Consider the following 19,717-nt stretch of genomic DNA (forward strand, 5'->3'; position numbering starts at 1 on the left):
TGATCCTCAAGTCTGCCTACATTCTGCTCATCATTCTTCTTATTGTAAAGTTTGTGTTGGTTCTGTTTTTAGTTTGTGATGGAAACAGTGAAATTTAGAGAAAATATGTACATATATATCACAACAAATGTTTTCTAAATTTCATTCATGTTGTAGAGGTAAAATAAAACTAAAAACAAATATTAGTCCGAAGGAAACAAACCTTGTGAAAGCAGACAGCGCTGATGTTAGATCACAAAAATCAGTTTTCCATTGTCCACTGTGGTCCATCATTTCAATTTATTTATGGTTTGTTTTCCTTCTTGTGAGATTTGACTGTTTGTTTTTTATTTACATCATTTTATTTTCCTCTCTTCCTCTGCAGATGTAGCTGAAGAATTGGCACCATGTGCCACCTATCTTGATGAATCAACCCTAATAATTGGATAATGGTGGTGTGTGTGGAAACGATAGTTCTAAGAACCCCTGTTGTTAGATATTGTTACTGAGCATCTTATTGTTGCCATTGCAACAATATTGCAATAATAGTTATCTTTTTTTTAGGGGGTGAAATACAATTATACAATTTATCAAAAAAGCATCATAGAGTTCCTTAAAAAACCTTTATGTTAAGAGAGAAGAACTAAGAGGAACTCTCCCAACTTTTTGGATATGTTTTACTGTCATAAAATAAAAAAATATATATATTTTGTTTTGGATGACTGCAGCTCAGTGCTAAGAGCAGCCACCCTCCAATGAGAGAGTTGGAGGTTCGATTCCACCAGGATATCACATGTTGAAGTGTCCCTGGGCAAGGCATCGAACCCCTCACTGCCTCCAGTGTGTGCCCCATTGGTGTATGAATGGGATCTAAAGCCCTGATTCATCTCTGTAGAACAACTTATTCAGGTCCTCTTTGTAGAGATTCAGTCCTGTTTGGATGTGTGAGACTGATTAAATGAGGGCACAGACTGTGTAAAGAGCTTTGAGTGGCCTGCTTATCTAGAAAGGCACTATATAAGTGTAGTCCATTTACTATTTTTTCCTAAAACAAAATTTATAACTTCATAGTTAAAAACTTTGATGTGTTTACTGAGTTGTGAATAAAATACAGATTGTTTGCATGCTTTTTTAAAAGAAAAAATCCTCAATCTTGTAGTCACTAAAATAACTTGAAATGAACAAAACTAAAGTAAGTAAAAATACTGAAGATCAACAAATGAAAATAAACATTGCTTTTGACTTTAGGTTCAACTGAATTCTTTTCACTGTCCTGCAGGTTGTAGATGTGTCCCTGCTCCTCTGTAATCAAACCTTGTTCCTTTCTTCCACAGAATGCAAAGATGTGAACAAAGTGGCTTACTGCCCGCTAGTCCTGAAGTTCAAGTTCTGTAGCCGAGCGTACTTCAGACAGATGTGCTGCAAGACCTGCCAGGGCCACTGACCACAACAAGCAAGACGTGGCAAAGACACGGATACAGAGGCTGATAAAACAGCCCAACCTTTGCGTGGAAGGCAGAATGAATAGAAAGAAGTTAAAGCTGCCTGTTTATTGAACTGGTTGTCCTGCTCGTCATCACGGTGGATTCCTAACCACTGCTCAGCCTATAATGCTGACACAAAATTCATCTTTTTTGTTTTTATTTTCACTTCTATGAAGTGGAACATGGAAGGTTATTTTCTGACAATGTTATTTTTATTATTATAATAATAATGATTGATAACATTGTTTGTCTTTCTGTGTGTGTGTTCCATTATAAATCCTAAGGGCTGGACACATCACTCACAGAAAGCAGATCTGTCTCCTGTCTTTGGGACGTCTCTGAGGGTGACATGTGGCTTTGGTGCATTTTTTTGAGTAAACACGTTGCCAATTTATAATACGTCAGAGAGAACCCCTCATTGTACTGCATAATAATTGAACAATTTAAAACTTTTCTACTGATGTTTCTGTTAAATACTAGCCTACTGTCATGAAAAGAATGTACTGTGATTGAAGTAATATTCTTTACTCTGAAATGAAATTACACTAACCCTTTAACAGATTAGGCCCCTCTATATGATAAGGATTAGTCTTTTATAAATCATGGTACCCCAAGACCAGGAAAAACCCTGCACAAGAATAATATTTTTCCCCTCCTTGGTTCCTCCCATTTAAACTAATGTTCATTATTCACACATTTATTCAGACATTTTCACACAGCTCACCTTTTCTAAGCTTCCCATAGAGGAGATTGTGTCTCCCTTGTGAAGAATTTCTTTGGAAGAATCTTTTTCTCTTTAATAAAATCACAGCGTAATTACTTTTTCTTATCTCTTTATGATGTTTTTCAATAAATGAGTAGTTTTTATTTTCTAAACAAGAGTTAAACAAAAGGCTCAACAATTTGGAAAATGCTCTTGTTGCTCTTTTTGTAAAAAAATCTTAAAAAATGAACATGAAATATAAACCCAGAGTCAGACAACAATTATCTTAGGCTGATTCATGATTCAGCACCTCTAAATTTCAATTAAGAAAAATGTATTCAAAAACACTTTTAAATCTCATGTTAAAAGGAACATTGTAAACTGTAGGCTTACTCTGTGGTATGCACCATCTTTTAATGTATAGTTTTGTGATTTTCTTTAACTACTGAAGTGATATTCTGTCAAATAGTTGTCAATACGTGATAACTCAGTAATTCATCAGTCATAGAGCGTGGAGTATGGAGAAAAGGGATAAAGGCTTTGTCCAGGCTCTGTTTTTTGTTTGTTTGTTTTTAAATTGTTTTTTAAACTTATAAAACGTTTCTCAAAAACAAAATTCCGGTGTTAAAGAACACTTTATTAACTAATATTAAACTTCTACATTTTTACATGAACATTTGTGTTACTACGTAAATGTATGTGTGCTGAGCAGAGGATGCTGACAGTATCGGACCTCCTGATTGGACGTCCAGTCAGTGCAAAAGTTTTCTCTGTTCCCAGCAGACTAGCACCATCATCATAAACAGGTTTAAGCTCCGCACACATACACGTGTGTAGAAACACAGGTATTGTTGGGTTGAGAAAACAGACAAGCTAAACAAACAGTGTCATACAAACATGTGGAGGTTAAACATTGTGGCGGCTGGCCAATAGAGGGCGCCGCCCCACCACTCACATCATCTTGAATAAGAGGTAAAAAAAATAAATAAAAATTAAATAGTACATTAAAAATATTTCGAAATATATGTATATATATTTTTTTAGTTGTGTAAGATAAATATTTTATAGTTAATGATAAGTAAAGTTGTTTCGTTCTTCGACGTTGTCTGATTGGTGACGTATTTCCGCCCTGGGGCGCAAAAATCTTTGCCCATAGACTCGTTAAAAGTTGTACATGCGCAGTAGCTCCTCTTCAATACAGGAGATAGGACGGTTCAGGGCGCACCTCTCCTGCGCCCAGAGATGACTCTGCCTCCCGCCGCCGGTGGGAGCCGCGGGTGAGCTGCCTTTTATTCAAAGACAGCAATAAGTTCATTACGTGACTAAGTTACATACAAAAAGTAATAAATAAGTTCATAGTTCATAATTAGTTTAAGAAAATTTATGCTAAAATCTGTTAAAATGTTTGGATTTGAATTCTAATCGGAGTGAGACATCAGATCTATGTGCAGAATTCATGACGTAGTGAGTGCTCTCACCATAAAACAAGCTTTGACATAGTTTCTCTGGTAAAGTTTTGAAAAATAAGGGAGAAACAGATCTTATAAACGTTAAATGTGTCCTACAGGCTTGTGCCTTGGGAGACCTCCGTCTTTGTAAGTATTGGTGTTCAGGAAGCATTTGTGCATTTATATGTACATTGTAGGGGTTGAACCAATTAGTCGACTAGTCGACTAGTCGACTCTAGGACGTCTCGCGAGTTTTTACATTTCATGTCGACTAGTCGCAGTCATGTGATTGCCGGTGGTGACAGCCTGTGCTGATCTGACAGCACAGTATACGTCACAAGACACAAGAAAAATAAGTTAATACATTAGTTTAAATGATATGTAGATGGGTGCATATTTGTGGTTTTACAGTGTTTTTAAAAGGAGATGGAGTTGCAGCTGCAGTCAACTACAAAATACGAGCCGTCTAAAACTCGCCCCCTTCCCGCTAAGGATGTCACTTAGCCGGCTCGCGAGTGTCTTTGTCACGACGATCTAACTAATACATTATGATGTTATGTTGCTGATTAAATAAAGATCTGTGGTAATGACAGCTGCTGATTAAATAAAAGCCTGTAGTTGGTAATGACAGTGTATACTTGTCTGACATATATATAGCCGTGAGTTCGTGCTAAGAATGACACTTCGTGCTTAGAAGTGTCATCAGATCAGCTGTCAGAAGTGTATGACAGTCTGACAGCAGATCTGACAGAACACTGGCTACAAAATGGCGTCTTCAAAACAGATCGAGGACAAGCCTGCATCTTGTCAAACAGGTAGAAATTCGTCAACAGTGTGGAAATATTTCACTAAAGATGACTCTTCTGGTTTAACTACCGTAACATGCAAAATCTGCAAAGCTGTGCTGAAGTACAACAAAAGTACGACCGCGATGCACAGTCATTTGAAAAGGCATCCGCTAATGCTAGCTCCTGAACAACCGGCTCGATCCAGTCAGTTGTCAGTAACTTCATTCATGAAACGCCCAGCTGTGACAGGACACCGGCGGCAGCAAATCACAAATTTGCTTGTGAATTTCATTGTCAAAGACATGAGACCACTAGCTGCTGTCCACGGAGAAGGATTTAGAGATTTGCTACAGTTTTTCGAACCTAGCTAGGGGTCAATATTTGCCGTGAAAATAGCTAATAAAGCCTCCAAGTAGTTGTGAAGAGTTTTTGCGCTTACGTCACTATGACGTCACCGCGACTAGTCGACATCGACTCGACTATTATCATGATGTAGTCGACCTTAAAAAATATGTAGTCGTTCAACCCCTACTACATTGTAATGTTGCTTCTGTTGTTTTAATTCATGTAAATACACTGGTGTGATACCTTAGTATGTTTTGGTCCAAAACATATACTAAGGTATCACATAATACACATATACCAAAACCTTTGGTATATGTGTATTTTGGATTTATGGCCCCCCCTGGAGAAAACTCCACCAGCCGCTACTTCAACGCTATGTTGGCTAATCTAGTCTGCATAAAGACCTCCACACCTTTTCTCCATACTCCATGCTCTATGACTGATGACTTACTAACTATTGAAAACTATTTCACAGAACATCCTTTAAAAAATGTCAGGATTATCCCTTTGGGACCAAACAGTTTAAAGGACTACTTCAAGGTAATTGGTGACCAAAGGGGTAGTTAGGAACCTCCATACCATGATCATTTTTTGTTGTTTGCATTTGCGCTGTGAGTTGGAGTTGTGGAAGTTGTCAGTCAAACTGAGGTTATTAGATGATAACCAGAGTCATCATCCCGAGTGCAGGGGGCAACCCAACATTGAGTTGTTTTCTCTACGTCATTAACTTTGGACTCCGCTGTCTAGTTCATCACGTTTTGAGCAGTAATTTTTAATGTTTGCTCTGCTAATGTTTTGCTCAAATGCAGGTGATGCTATCTTGTGTTTTGCCAAATAACTTACATTATTTGGACAGTCTGATGTTCTTCCTTTACTGAGAGAGGATTCACTCTGAAATTGGGACTGTGAAGCAGTTATCATTCACTTCATAATTCATACTTCATACTGTTAGCATGCTTCCAAACAATTCTGTTTGTCAAAATAGAAGAACATAAGACCTATAATTGATGTGAATTAGGCTGCTATAGCCTGTTTGGTTGTAGTTCTGGTTGAGGACACAAAATTAAGAGAAAACAGCCAAATTTCCCTTTGCAGTCTCTGAGTGTTAGAAACCAAGTAGTCACGGGGATGCTTTTACTTGCCCAGTTTTTGAAAATCAAAGCTTATTTTTGAGTACATGGCTTGAAAACAGTATTCTATTTTGTTGCTGATATCATACCTGCCTTGATGGGCATTTTGCCCACCTTGGCAGCTGCCCCCATGTTCAGGATTAAATCTACTGGAGTACACTTTAGAAGTAAAGTTAGACAGATTTGAACCAGTTTTTAAAATTATTATTATTATTATCATCAGTGTGTTTTTTACACCTGGACATGTTTCCTGTCAGAGGACAGCTCCTTTGCAGGTGGTCTGCAAGACAAAAGGCCTTGATGGAGCATTGCAAGAGGAAAAACACCTGTCATGAAGATTCCTATGTGTTCAGTGATTATCTTTATTGCTATATTGTTTTAGATGTTTTTAACAAGCGTTTATTCTTGTTTTCAGTTGCTGTTTGCAAGAAAACCATCTTAGTTTAGGAACCTAATCTCACACTGCAGGAGGTTCATGGTCTCATTTCATTTTTTTCTCTGCCTGCTGAATGGCACTTTCAACCCACTCGTACTTTTATTTCCATGGAGTGCAGTGTTTACCTCCTGGTTTCGTCCACCTCTGTGCTCTGAGGGTTACAGCCTTCCCAGGCTTCTGGTGCTGTCAAAGTGGGTGCTTCCGTTCAAAACCTTTCCTGTATGTTTAAAAGTGGGCCTGGACCCAAATTATGTGGAATAATATAGTTGGTAATATCGCAATTTGTAAATGCTAGTTGTGTTTTTGTTTTGTTTGTATTTGTTTATACCTCACACTGGGAAGTTCACTGATAAGTGTATTGTTGTTTGTGCAACCATCAGAATGGACACTTATCCAGAAGTAACAATGACTTTTTCCCAGGCGACTTTTCTGCTGGTGTGGTTGTTGTAAAAAGGAACACCTCTGAAATCTTCTATGGAGAAACAGGGGGGTAAATCTGACAGACAACACAGGATAAAAGGATCCAAGCGAAGCAACTTTATTTGAATTTTGCTACTTTTCGTGTCGCCACCCTCTGCATGACAATTCTGAACAGATTTTTATTGGTTACATAATCTTCAGCAAGGCACTTGGGATGCTGTGTAGCATCTGAAATCAGTTTATTCCCACTGCTCAAATGGACTCATCTACTGACTGTGGGATAAAGAGCCTTTGGAAGCAAACTTGCTGTGAACTCAGATGTTTGAATGTCAAGTTGCTTGTACCAGTATCTATAATGCAAAAGATATGAAAAGCATCATGTGATTAGTTGCATTTATTTTATATTCAGTATTATTGTTGGTGAATTGTTACTAGTTTTTTATGTTAATTATGTGCTAATTTATTGCTGTGACACACATGTACATTTATTTCACTGCATGCAAACTGAAATCTAGCATGGTGAAAAAAATGCAGTGATTCACCAACATTTTTAAAGGTAGATACAATAAAAAGAGCAGCTTTACAAAAACTCTGTGTTTGTCATTTTATTTCATTGACTGCATGTCAGAAGATATGAAAACAAGTTCCCACCTCAAAATTTATAGTCATGAAGTGTTTGGCAACTTGAAACATTGAGGATTGAATAAGAAATATCCGTGCCAGAGTTTCTGCCATTCTCCCAGGCTTGAAGAGAGCTATACCCTGGCCCATTCATTCAACTCTTGGAAGGCACCCATAGCATAGGAGCAACTAATGGCTTCAAACCAGCATACCCGTTACCAGCTGAAGAAATCCATTTACTTGCTGGCCCAGAGTGTCCAAATTGAGAGGACACTCTGTTCTTTCTTTTCTATCCTCCTCATCTTCAGAGACTCCACCGTACAAACAGCAGCTATAAATGGGCATCATCAGACACCATCCTGATCCTGGAAGGTCTCCAATCCACAGTGTCCAATTACAGAGGGAAACAGATGGCCTGTTTGGCTCAGAATAACTAAATGTCTGGTCCAGATTCTGCAGAGAGTTGTGATTACATTAGTTCTGACCCACAGAGAAACAGGAAAAGTGAGAGGGATCCAGCATCAGATGACCTGCCTGCATATAGGACTTTACTCTATGAAACCTTTAAAGACTGTCATGTTGACTTTAGACCATTTTTACAGAAACTGGAAAGAATTGGATGATTGGTAGACTCACTTCTATTTTAGGCAGTAAAACAAATAGCTGAGTAGTATTTTGTACTCTTATAATAACTTCAATCTCAGAGATTTCACAAGCAGTTCATGTGAGCAATATTTTAACAAAGAATTCAGTGATTATCTGTAAGCGATATTAGCAGCAGAAGCTAACTTCAGGCCAGAGCAGCCTGGAGCGCTTACTGCAAGAATATCATATGATTTCTGCCTATTGCATACAGTGGTGTAAAGGTTTATAAAATAGTGTTGGCATGAACTACTGTGAATCTTTTGAGATTGAAGTTTACTTAAAATGCAGCAATCCATTTTGTCTTGCTCTGTCTCAGACAATCTGTGTTGTGTCAGGTTGTATTTCCCTGTCAAGTTCACTTTCCCCACTAGATTTACTTTGTTTTCCCATCTCAGTTGGGTTGAATAATTGGCATTCGAAGAAAAATGTTAAAAAGAAAAGGTCTTAATTTTTGTCCTTTGTATGAGGAAAAACTCAAACACCTGCCTATTACCATTTAAGACAGATTCTCTTGTTCAATAAGTAAATAAGATCATATATTTTTCTAATATATACAACTGAGTCATTACCTCATGACATACATATCTTGATAGTTTTTACTCTTCTATGCCAGAATTGTGAGGATCTGGAGTTAGCTCCGCCTATGGGCGGCGCTACTAACCCTTCCTTCCTCGGCTGTTCCTGATTCCATTGATGAGCTGATCCAGCATTTAAGCCTCCGGCTGGTTCCAGACCATCGCTGCAGCATCAAACCTCACCAGTTAGACTCTTAGCCACAGGTTCTAACCTCAAGTTGATGACTTTGATAAATTGTTGTATTTGCTCTTCGACTCAGGTTGCTGCCTTGCCTAGACGGTCACTCTCCAACAGGAACTTACCTGGATACTCACTGGATTACTTACCTTGCCGGACTGCTGGACCTCTTACCTCCTGGATCATCCTGGAAACCTTTGACACCTCCTCAACACCACAAACGCCTTCTACACCTGTAAGAAAGAAAGAGACATTATTCACACATTCATCTGTTCTCAATGCTAAAACCAAGACCCGAGACTCACCTTGCTCCTATTTTGCCTTCCAGACTGCTCCTGACTACCACCACTGTAGATACCCGCACCTTGTAAATAAAATCACTTACCTTAAGCTTTGTCTCCGTGTCTGGTTTCGGCTTCGCTCCTTGGACAGAAAACCTGGTTTATGTCAAGAATTTGCACATTTTTGCAGGGTAACCAGCATAAAGGCAGAAAATCTAAAGGTGGGAAAACAAATGTCAGTGGGAGAACAAGTCCACAAAACACCAGTCCCAATTAAACTCAGTTTCTACACAGTGGACTGAATATATGTTTATTTAATGGCTGCCCTCTGAATTTTATATTTTATAATGGAATTCACATAATTTGATTCATTATTAATATTTAAATGAATAATTTCACATCATGTAATGTAATCTCATGTTGTAATCTGTGGGTTGATTTGTTACTTAGTTGTGAACTAATCTAAATCATTACATGTTTTTTTTATTGTATTACTCTGTAAAAACTTTTAATTCACCTTGACACTAAAAGTTTATATTGATCATGACTGATTTATGACAGCAATAAAGGCAGAAACACATTAATATATACTTTTTTAGGCACTGTAGATGACATTTTGGCCTGCAAACACACTTTGTTGGGAGTCTGCTTGCAGGGAGTTAGAGTTTTGCTTCCTTGTTTGATAACATTTTGTTTATATGGGCTACATTAGTTATAAACTTTTGTGTGTTGATTCTTTTTGTGCTTCTTTTCAACAGTTAGTAGAGACATTATCTTTCCATACACATGAATTTTTCTGACACCTTTAAGCTCAACTTTATGTCTCATAGCTCATCCCCAGAGCTCTTCCTAAACCCTCTCATTTTGTAGTGTTTTGCAACCTCTCTTTTATTTATTCAAATATTTTTCACCTTTCACATCCTTCCACTGTGTTAAAGACTATGTGAGAGAGTTGAAACTCTTGATTTCAGATGATGTTTGGGGGGGATGTGTTAAAGAAGATGCACAGATCTTCAGTCTGTGCATCGAGCTCACAATACTAAACCCAGGCTCACAAAAATATTTGGCACAGTGGCCTCTCTGTATGGTCGATGCCAACAGGCCACAGCAGGAGCTGTCCTTTCATGAAGAGATTCTGGTCTGAAATGTTTCTCATGTTCTCTGATGTAACTGGAGAAGATACTGCTCCTAATGTCTTAACTGCCTTCAAAGTGTGACCTACTTCACTTGCTTTCTCTCCTGCTGAAAAGGACTTAATTGCATTCACAACTCTGCTGGCCAGAAGGCTAATACTGCTAAATTAGAAATATATAGCGCCACCTACAGATACAAGCTGGATTAGAGAGGTTCTTTATTTCCTAAACTGGAATAAATCAGACTGACTTTGGCTGATAAGGCTGCATCATTTGATATAAGATGGAATTTAAGGTACAGATGATCATTCTAAACTGAGTACCACAGTGATGTGGTTTTACATGTGTGTGTACTATGCCTATAAAAATATTCATCCCCTTGAATGTTTTATGATTTTATTAATGCCATAAATCAATCATGGTAAATATAAATTGGCCTTCTTTACAAACAAGAAAATCAGAAAACCCTTCAATGTCAAGGTGAAATCAAATTTCTACAGGGTAATTCAATTTAATTTAATTCAAAAATAATTTATTAATCCCAAAGGGAAATCAAATGTTGTTGTAGGTCATTATCCTGGTTGTTATAGATGCTGATGGCTGTGAGCAGGAAGGATGTCTTGTAGCGGTCTGTCCCAATGTGTCCTCATAGAGCCCCACCAGGTGAGCCTCGCTGGCCTCCTGCAGAGTCATGAGCCCTGGAAGCTCAGGTTGATCTTGACATCCTGGGCAACCTTCTGGACCAGGCGCTGGAAAGGCAGCTTTCGTTTGAGCAGCTCAGTAGACTTCTGGTAGCAGTGGTTCCCCTTGAGTGCCACGGTCCCGGGCCTGTAGAGGTGAGGCTTCTTCACTCCGCCGGTGGTCGGGGCGCTCCTGCGGGCAGCTTTGGTGGCGAGCTGCTTCCTGGGAGCTTAAACTCCGGTGGATTTATGGGTGGTCTGCTTGGTCATTATCATTATGTTCATTATTTAATACCAATTAAATAAAAATATTTCATGTAAAATAGGTAATTGCATAAATATACCCCCTTTAAAGTGTTCTAATTCAACTCAGAGAAAAGATTATTAAAAGTACAACTCAGGAGATGGATACAAAAGAATTTTCAAGACCCTAAAGATCCCCAGGAGTCATCAGGACATGGAAGGAATGTTGGACACGTGTAAATCTACCAAGAGCAGACTGTCCTCACAGACTGAGTGACTGTGAAGAAGGAGGATAGTGAGAGAGACTCTCTGAAGGAGCTCCAAGCTTCAGCAGGTGAGATGGGACAGACTGAGCTACAACAACTGTTACCCAGGTTCTTCACCAGGCTGAGCTTTATGGGAGAGAGGTAAAGAGGAAACCACTGTTGATGACAACTCACTAAAACTTGACAAGAGTTTTCCAAACTCTAGGTGGAGATTTAATATGAGTTCAGTCTAATAGCTTTAGTTGGTTTGAGCTGCAGATCATGTGATCTCTCATAAGGTGCAGTTGTTAACTTTGAGCCCCAGTCTTTCAATTGTACAAAAAATCTACTGAAACATGTCTGCTAAGTGTGTACTCCTAATCTGTTCAACATCTCTTCTCAAAGTCTCTTTTTCAAAATCTTTCAAAAGACTTTGATAGTTCTGTGTTGTGTTTCCAGCTTAAGACAGACAACTTTAGCAATTGACATTTCATAATGTGAATCAGATGTATTGTTTTATAATAGGAAATGAAATGACTAATTGGACTTGATTTATGATTTGGACTTGCTTTGTTTTTTATAGTGTCCTGAGATGACTTTTGTTGTGAGTTGGGCTTTAAAAATAAACTGAATTTACTTACTCAGTAGGTGCCACAGTTGTTGCCTCCCAGCAAGAAGGTTGCAGGGTCGCTTCCCAGCCTGGGTCCTTTCTGGGTGGAGTTTGCATCTTCTCCCTGTGCACATGTTGGTTTCCTCCGGTTTCCTCCTACAGACTAAAAACATGCATATTAGGTTAATTGGTAACTCTAAAATTGTATCCTTGTGTTCTCTTCACCATTCTATCTGAAAATTCCATTACCATTTCTAAGTATTTCTTGTTTTTGCCTTTCTTTCTCACAATTATCTACCAACCATTCCTCGTTTACAAAAGCACTTCAACTGAACACTTAACGGCTACAACCATTTTCAAAAGACTGAATTTTGTGGAAAATGATAAAACACAATATTTTGAATAATAAACTAGAAAAAAAAGCATTAAATTAAGATTAAATCCTCTTTAACTGATAGATAAAGGATGAGCTTTGCATCCAAAGAAATACTTTTATTAACAGCTCCCCTCTTATTGTAGACTGATGGCAAACCAAAGAGTTGCACATTTTTGTTTATTTGTACAATAAAGCTTTTTATTACCATTTTTGGGTGAGGTTCATTTGATCAACATTCTGAGTCTTGTTAAAATCATTTATTCCATATGACAGAGCCCATATCCTAAAGAATACCTATTGAAAGATCAGAGAATTGAAGCATAGAGATGTGGCAATCTGCCACCTGGTCTCTCCACCAATCACTCACAGCTGTTCCTGATTGTCATCACACTCACCTGGATACTTAAGGCAGTCTGGTGGAGCAGCTCATCGCTGGTGCATCGTTTGCCTTCTGGTAAACTTCCTGGCTCTGACTAAATCATTCTCCTGAGAAATCCGTTGACTTTGTTATTGTGTGCAGATTACCTCTGGTTGCTGAAACTTGCCTTAATCTCCTCCTCTCACCAAGCTGGATGCACGACATGAACCTGATCACGGGGAACCAACTTACCTGCTGCTGTCATCTACCAAGGCCCGCGGAACTGGAAATCGACATGCCACCACCATCTGGGAAACCTGGGATTACACTCAAAAACGGACCTGCTACCTGGAGGACTGGACTCTCGAACCGCACCTGTAGATACTCACCTGCACCCCGGAAGCTGGGCCAGGCGTCGGCTTCCCACACTGACTGTACGCTAACCAGCTTTAGCATCACGACTGTCACCTACACCAGGCCGGCCTGAACTAACGAACCCGAACACTCTCTCTCTTCCAGGTCCAGTCCTGTCACTGCACTATTGTAAATAAAACCCCTTACCGTTACGCTTACCTGTGTCTGTCTGTTCCTGGTCTCACTCCTTCTGGCAAAAACATTAGATTTGTGATAAGAGACACAATCCTTCAAACCTGAGACAGCTTCAAACTTGAAACCAAGGAGCAGCTTGCTCAGGAAGAGTGGGACAAAATACCTGTTGACAAATGCAGTACAGAGATTGCTTCAAAAGTTGCTGCTGCTAAATATTAAATTAGGGCAACTCTCTTTTGTAGAAGATACTTTATATAAAACACTGATGTTTAGGAATACTTTTGAAAACATGGCTGATAGGACAGACAAATGGATGTCACTGTGTGCCTATTTTATTGTTGTATGGTAACTTCATTAGATAATTTATAGTATTAGACTTGTATTAAGTGTATTTGCCAAGGGTTAAAGTGACTGTTCAGTACATTGGGTTGCTGAGACATGAGGCATACTGGCTGCTTCAGATAAGAGGTGTAAAGAGGATAAGGAACAGATTTGTCCTCTTCTCCATGATTCAGCACTTCAAACAGAAAATCACCGACTGGGGAAGAAGCCAGAAAAGTCCCTGTAGTCACTTATAAGCAAAGAAACTACTCACAAGCATGAGTATGAAATCAGTTGTTCATGCTAAAAGGCATATTATCTATCAAAAGTCATATGCTTACTTAAAAAGTTTTAAAACCTCAAACTTGTGGGATTGCTCCTTTCTTGGATTCAGAGAATAAACTGGGTCATCATGACTTTAAATTTAAATTCAGTTACAGTTTGTGTGTCTATTTTCCAGCTGTGAAGTGTGTAAAATACCATAGCCACAGACAATATGTTTAACTCTCCAAAGGAATGATGATTTTGAAACAATGTTGTTGTTGTGGACCTGCAGTGTGTGTGCTGAGTGACTGAAGTATTTCAAACACTCTTCCATCTGAACCTGGCACTGCAGGACAAACAGCTCCAGATAGTGTGACTGAACACAGTGCATACACAGTTTGTGTGTGTGTGTGTGGGGGGGGGGGTGTCTGACAAGCAGGAATGTTGGCCTGGGATAGGAAAGTCACAGCTTCAGCACCTTATATCAACTGAGCTTTGTCTCTGTTAAGCCTTTCTTCTCTTTCCACAGCTGAGGCACACACAATATTGCTGTTAAAAACATATATATATAAGGATATAAATAATATCCTGAAAGTTTCAATGAAACCTGTCCAGTGGTTCGTGGGATATTTTGCTAACAGACAAGGTTAATGCTAAAGTTTTAAAAAAGGGTCTTGTGTAATCAGTTAGGGGTCAGAGTATGCATTGGGGATGACTCTCTGCAATGGTCAGACCAAATTTTAGCTTAATAGCAAAAGAATTGATTGACCCATTGTTTAGTTGTGGAAGCGGTGATGGTCAGAGCCAAAGCTTATTTTAATCATACATATTGTCCTTCCTAAGAAGAACAATGCAACACATCTAACTGTATGAACCAGCACATAGATCGAGACACTGGTGAGGAGGCTTTGATCTAATATGTAGACTCCTCTGATTCCAGCCTGATCATATCAAAGTTTTCTCTGCACAATAAGGACCCACAAATAAAGGCTGGTAGGGATATAAATCTGTTGGAATGTTACTTCTTTCTATATTTATCTATCTCTGTACAGTGTGAATGCTGGGTGATGGATGACTTTGTTGAACAGTTAGTTGAAACAAGCAGAACAGAACTAAAATCAGCAAAACAGTAGCTACAAGCTTAAAGTAAGAAAACTGTAGATGTAAAGTAAAGTTACATAAATTAGTGTTCAAAACTAAAATAAAATGGTAAATGGCTTGCATTTGTAGCACTTTATCAAGTCCAAGGACCCCAAAGCGCTTTACAGTACAATCATTCACTGATGGCAGTAAGCTACATCGTAGCCACAGCTGCCCTGGGTCGGGCTGACAGAAGTGAGGCTGCCATCACACCAGGGCCACCGAGCCCTCTGACCACCACCAGTAGGCAAGGCAGGTGAAGTGTCTTACCCAAGGACACAACGGCTGAGACTGACGGAGCGGGGGTTTGAACCAGCAACCCTTCGGTCACAGGACAAACCCTAACCTCCTGAGTCATTGCTGCCCACTATATGTAGCAAAATCATATTTCAAATCTAAAATTAGCTAAATCATAGATCAAAGCTATAATTAACAAAACAGTAGCTAAGAGCTAAAATTAGCAAAGAATAGAACCTAATAAAAAACTAAAAGTAACATAAGAAAACAATAACTGTTTTCTGAAATAGATTCTAGAGAACAACCTTTTTGAGATCTCAGTGTATTTCTATGAGAAAAACATTTGTAATTAATGTTACATAATTCAAAAAGTTTTTCTTTCTTCCTCAGAATTTGCCTACATCATGATTAGGCTGGTAGCGGGCCACTTTTATGGAGGGATATCACTGCCTTATAACGGCCGTCTGCCTGCAGTAAGCAGAGCAGGTAAAATTAAGAGCCCAGCACTTAGGACTTTTCCTTTGTTGTGGTGGAGCCTAAATAACTGTGTGTGTCCTCCATTAGGTAAATGATCTATTTGGACAGAACAGTCTATGAGCTGCATACTAAAGCTATCCTATCTCAAGAACATTATAAAATCCATCAAAAGTTGATTATGTTGTGGTTTATCTTCTTTTGCGTCAACTGCCCTCAACTAATAAAATTAACTAGCTATAGTCCTATGCAATAAACTACAAGGGCTATGGTTGTAACTTTTACATTGCAGCACTTCATTTCATAGCTCAAATGTCAGTAAAAGTAAAAGGTCAAACTGTGTAAAATGAGGACAAGCTGAGCAGATCACGTCTAGGCATTTGGCAGTTTCTGTGATGTGAATGTTCTTTGAGATCTAATATTTTTGTGACTCATAATTGTAATCATGTTCTCAAGAACAAAAAAAATCTATCCATCTTTTTTTCTACATCTCATCTCTACTTTGTCATTACATTCAAAACGTGGCTGTAAAGACACAATGATCTGCTTGCAAGCAATAAATTTAATGGAAAAGAGAATCATTCATCATTTGTACGCTGAGCTTCATCATTGGGAAGTCATCATTGCTTTTCTACACTTTACCCCCTTTTATCTTCTGAGACTCATGCTTTGTTCATGTGTAACCACAAACTAATGGTAAATAAGGAAACACTTTATTCTGACTTCTGTCTTTGGTAAACACTTGGTTTTTTTTTTTGGGTGGGTTCGGGGCCCACTTAGAACTGATAGGGGGTACTTTTAGAGTTGTTACAAGGTACTAACTAAGTAATGAATATACATACTTAGTCAGTACTTATAGGAGATGCAAACGGTAATTGCTGGGTACACTTAGGGTACATGCAGTGTATTTACAGTGATACAAACAGGGTACATATGGGGGTAACTACAAGATATGTACAGAGTTGTTTCAGGGTGTTTACAGAGTATGAACAAGTGTGCACATTTATTACTTACAGAATACTCACAGGGTATTTACAAAGGTACTTACTACTTAATACCCATACAGTACTTACAAGGTACCGTGTTACATAGTACTTGCATGGCTCCTTACTGAGTACTTAAAAGGTATTTACTGATTACTTACAGCATTCTTACAGAGTAATTATTGAGTATATATACTTAACCTAAAAGTGCCAATACTTTCAATACTTATACTGATACTTTTGATAGTAATACAGACTTTCAATTTAATTATTTTGATACCAATACTTTAAATTTTATTACCAATACTTTCAATGCTGATATAACACTTCTGATATTTTCAATATCATTACTGATGCCTTCAATACCAATGCCTACACTTTTGAGACCTATACTGATACCAATAGTTTTCCAATACTGATACTCTCAATACCGATGCCGATACTCTCAATACAATCAAGAATCAAATTTTTGATACCAATACCAATGCTTTCGATACCAATTTATAATTGATAATATTTAGTATTGTAAAAGTAAAAGTATTTGTATCAATATTGAAAGTAGTGGCATTGGTATCGAGCAGGTATCTACGTTTTTTTCTCTCTGCTCCTGGTGGAAGGTGGACGTGTTTCTTATCTCTCTGTCTCTCTGTCTCCTGAACCCCCCCCCCATCCATCCCCCACCCTCCTCTGCTCCTCTGCCCTGCTCTCTTTTCGGAGCCTCTCTTTTGCATATTCTCCAAAATTTATAAATCATGGATCTGATCAGCAGGTCTCTCAATGCAATTGATCAAATTTTCTCGACAGGAAGACAGGGTGAAGGAGAGCCTGCTTGCCCTGAGGGGACATTTTTTGCTGGATACAAATGGATTCTTGAAGGAAATGGAATACTGTTTGTCTGACAATTTTGTCTCTGGAAGATGTTGAAGATCTTTACATATTTGGGTTTTTGATAACAGGATTTCTGCTGTTTGGATTAAGCAGTTACCTGACTTATCGTCAAATTCGTTTGATGGGTTCGGCGGTCAACAATCAAACTGTGTGGATACAGTAGCTGAATCGCAAGTTGGATGTGATTCTTTTCCAGGACCGCAGACTAAACTGAGGTTCTGGAACTCATGAATGCTATGAGTTACATCTTGGAGAAAGTTGCTCGCTCGAATCAGGTGGACTGGACCTAGAATTTGGCTGTTTGGATTCGCCATTGAGAAGTATCAGCAAGACTTTCAAGGCAGATGGAAAACTAAATGTCTGCCTGACCCAAAACAATTATTGTTTTGTGAATTCTGGCTCCCATAGGCTAACCTTGGCCAGCTATCGTCAATTTCTTCCTGGATTTTATGTGAACAAGATGCTCTGCTCCCCCCTCCTGCCTAAGGACATCTGTGGATCTGCTCTGGGCTGGCTGATAAACATTCCATCATTATCAAAGACAATGGCCTCTGTGACGTAATTCATGGACTTCTCTACAAACACACAGACACACACACACACACACTCATACAACATGCACCACATCGTCTTCCACCGCCTCTACACACACAAGCACACTTTCCGCTGTTTCTGAGTCATCTCTGTCATCCCACTCCCTTCCTCCCCTCCTCCGTTTATCCTAGCATTTTTTATGTTGGCTGTTTAGCGGGCCTTTGGTACTATTAATTAGACATGTTGTACCTTTAGTTTAGCATTATCATGTTTCTGTTATTGTTCCACTGCTCCTGCCACGCCTGGTGCTTCCATGCCACAGTCTCTCAGTAATTTTCCACAGTCTCGCCGCTCATGCCACGCCCCAGGATTCCAAGCCGCAGTAATCGATATGATCATCTTCACCTATTCCTGCCAGTACAAAAGCTCACCATCATCACTCAGTCTTTGCCAGATTATTGAACGGTTTATTCCAAGTAGATGTCCAGCATTTTGTCACAGTTCATGCCTGCTTCCATGATCACGGACCCTTGCCTGCTCCTTACCTGACACCTTCCCGTACTCATGGTAACCGACCTCGCTTCCCCTCTCTGGACAGCGTCTACTGGTTCGTACCTCTTTGGATTTGGCTGTTAATGTTTGATCTCCTGGCTCTGACCTCTCGCCTGTCCCTGGACTCTCCCTCTCGCCAAAGCCCTTTGCTGAACTTCTCTGCCTCTCTCTACTCACAGCCCTCGGCAGTCTTACCTGCATCAATCCTGCTCCCGATCCACGAAGAGAGAGCGCTCCTCCTGGAACTAGCATTCCTGTTAGCTTAGTGGCTTTAATAAAAACCTTAAAACTTTGTCACTGTCTGTCTGTGCTGAATCCAGTCGAGCCGAGCCTTGTCAGTTTCAGTTTATGCTAGCTTATTTAGTCTTCCTGTACACTTGGTTTAGTTTAGTTTATCTTAGCTCATATTTTAGATATAGTTAGATTGTTGGATTCCTGATTGTTGTTTAGTTCAGCTTTAACTTTATCATTATTTTATTTAATTATTTTAGCTACTATTTTGACTTTCTTAGCTCATGTTTAGATATGTTTAGTTTCATGACTTTATTTAGATCATTTTATACTTCGTTTAGATTATACTGGATTGATGTTATGCATGATTGATGTTTTACTTCTGTATCTTTATATTTGATTATGATGTTTGATATGATGTTTTTATCTGTATTTATTCACCATTGGCTAAAATTACCTGATTGATGTTTTTATTTCTGTATCTGATTCTGTTGTTGTTTCTTATCATGATTTCATTTAGCTACTATTTTGACTGTCTTAGCTCATGTTTAGATATGTTTAGTTTCATGACTTTATTTAGGTTATACTTATTTCTATATTTGATTTTGATGTTTTTATCTGTATTTGATTCTGTTGTTGTTTCTGTGTTGTAAAGCACTTTGAATCACCTTGTTGCTGAAGAGTCCTATATAAATAAATTTCTCTTCACTTCACTACATCGGTTTTGTGAGTATTACCATCAATATAATCAATCAATCAATCAATCAAATTTTATTTGTATAGCACATTTCAGCAGCAAGGCATTTCAAGGTGCTTTACATAATTAAAAAACAAAATAAAAACAGCATGTGACAATGAATAAACAG

The 19,717-nt window shown here is 38.7% G+C and overlaps 1 protein-coding gene and 1 pseudogene across 1 annotated transcript in view; one reads left to right on the forward strand and one right to left on the reverse strand.

Annotated features, from left to right (window-relative positions):
* adamts6 (ADAM metallopeptidase with thrombospondin type 1 motif, 6) overlaps positions 1–3,172 on the forward strand; it is a 149,748-nt gene extending 146,576 nt beyond the window's left edge. Inside the window, exon 26 of the mRNA XM_025009356.2 lies at positions 1,314–3,172. Coding sequence (XP_024865124.1) covers positions 1,314–1,423 — 110 coding nt within the window. The 3' untranslated portion in view covers positions 1,424–3,172. The remainder of the gene's footprint in view (positions 1–1,313) is intronic.
* Positions 3,173–10,718: 7,546 nt separating this feature from the next.
* Positions 10,719–11,122, reverse strand: LOC108244743 (annotated as a pseudogene).
* Between the last annotated feature and the right edge of the window lie 8,595 nt (positions 11,123–19,717).

The sequence above is a fragment of the Kryptolebias marmoratus genome, linkage group LG14 (genome assembly GCF_001649575.2).
Source record: "Kryptolebias marmoratus isolate JLee-2015 linkage group LG14, ASM164957v2, whole genome shotgun sequence".
NCBI lineage: Eukaryota > Metazoa > Chordata > Actinopteri > Cyprinodontiformes > Rivulidae > Kryptolebias > Kryptolebias marmoratus.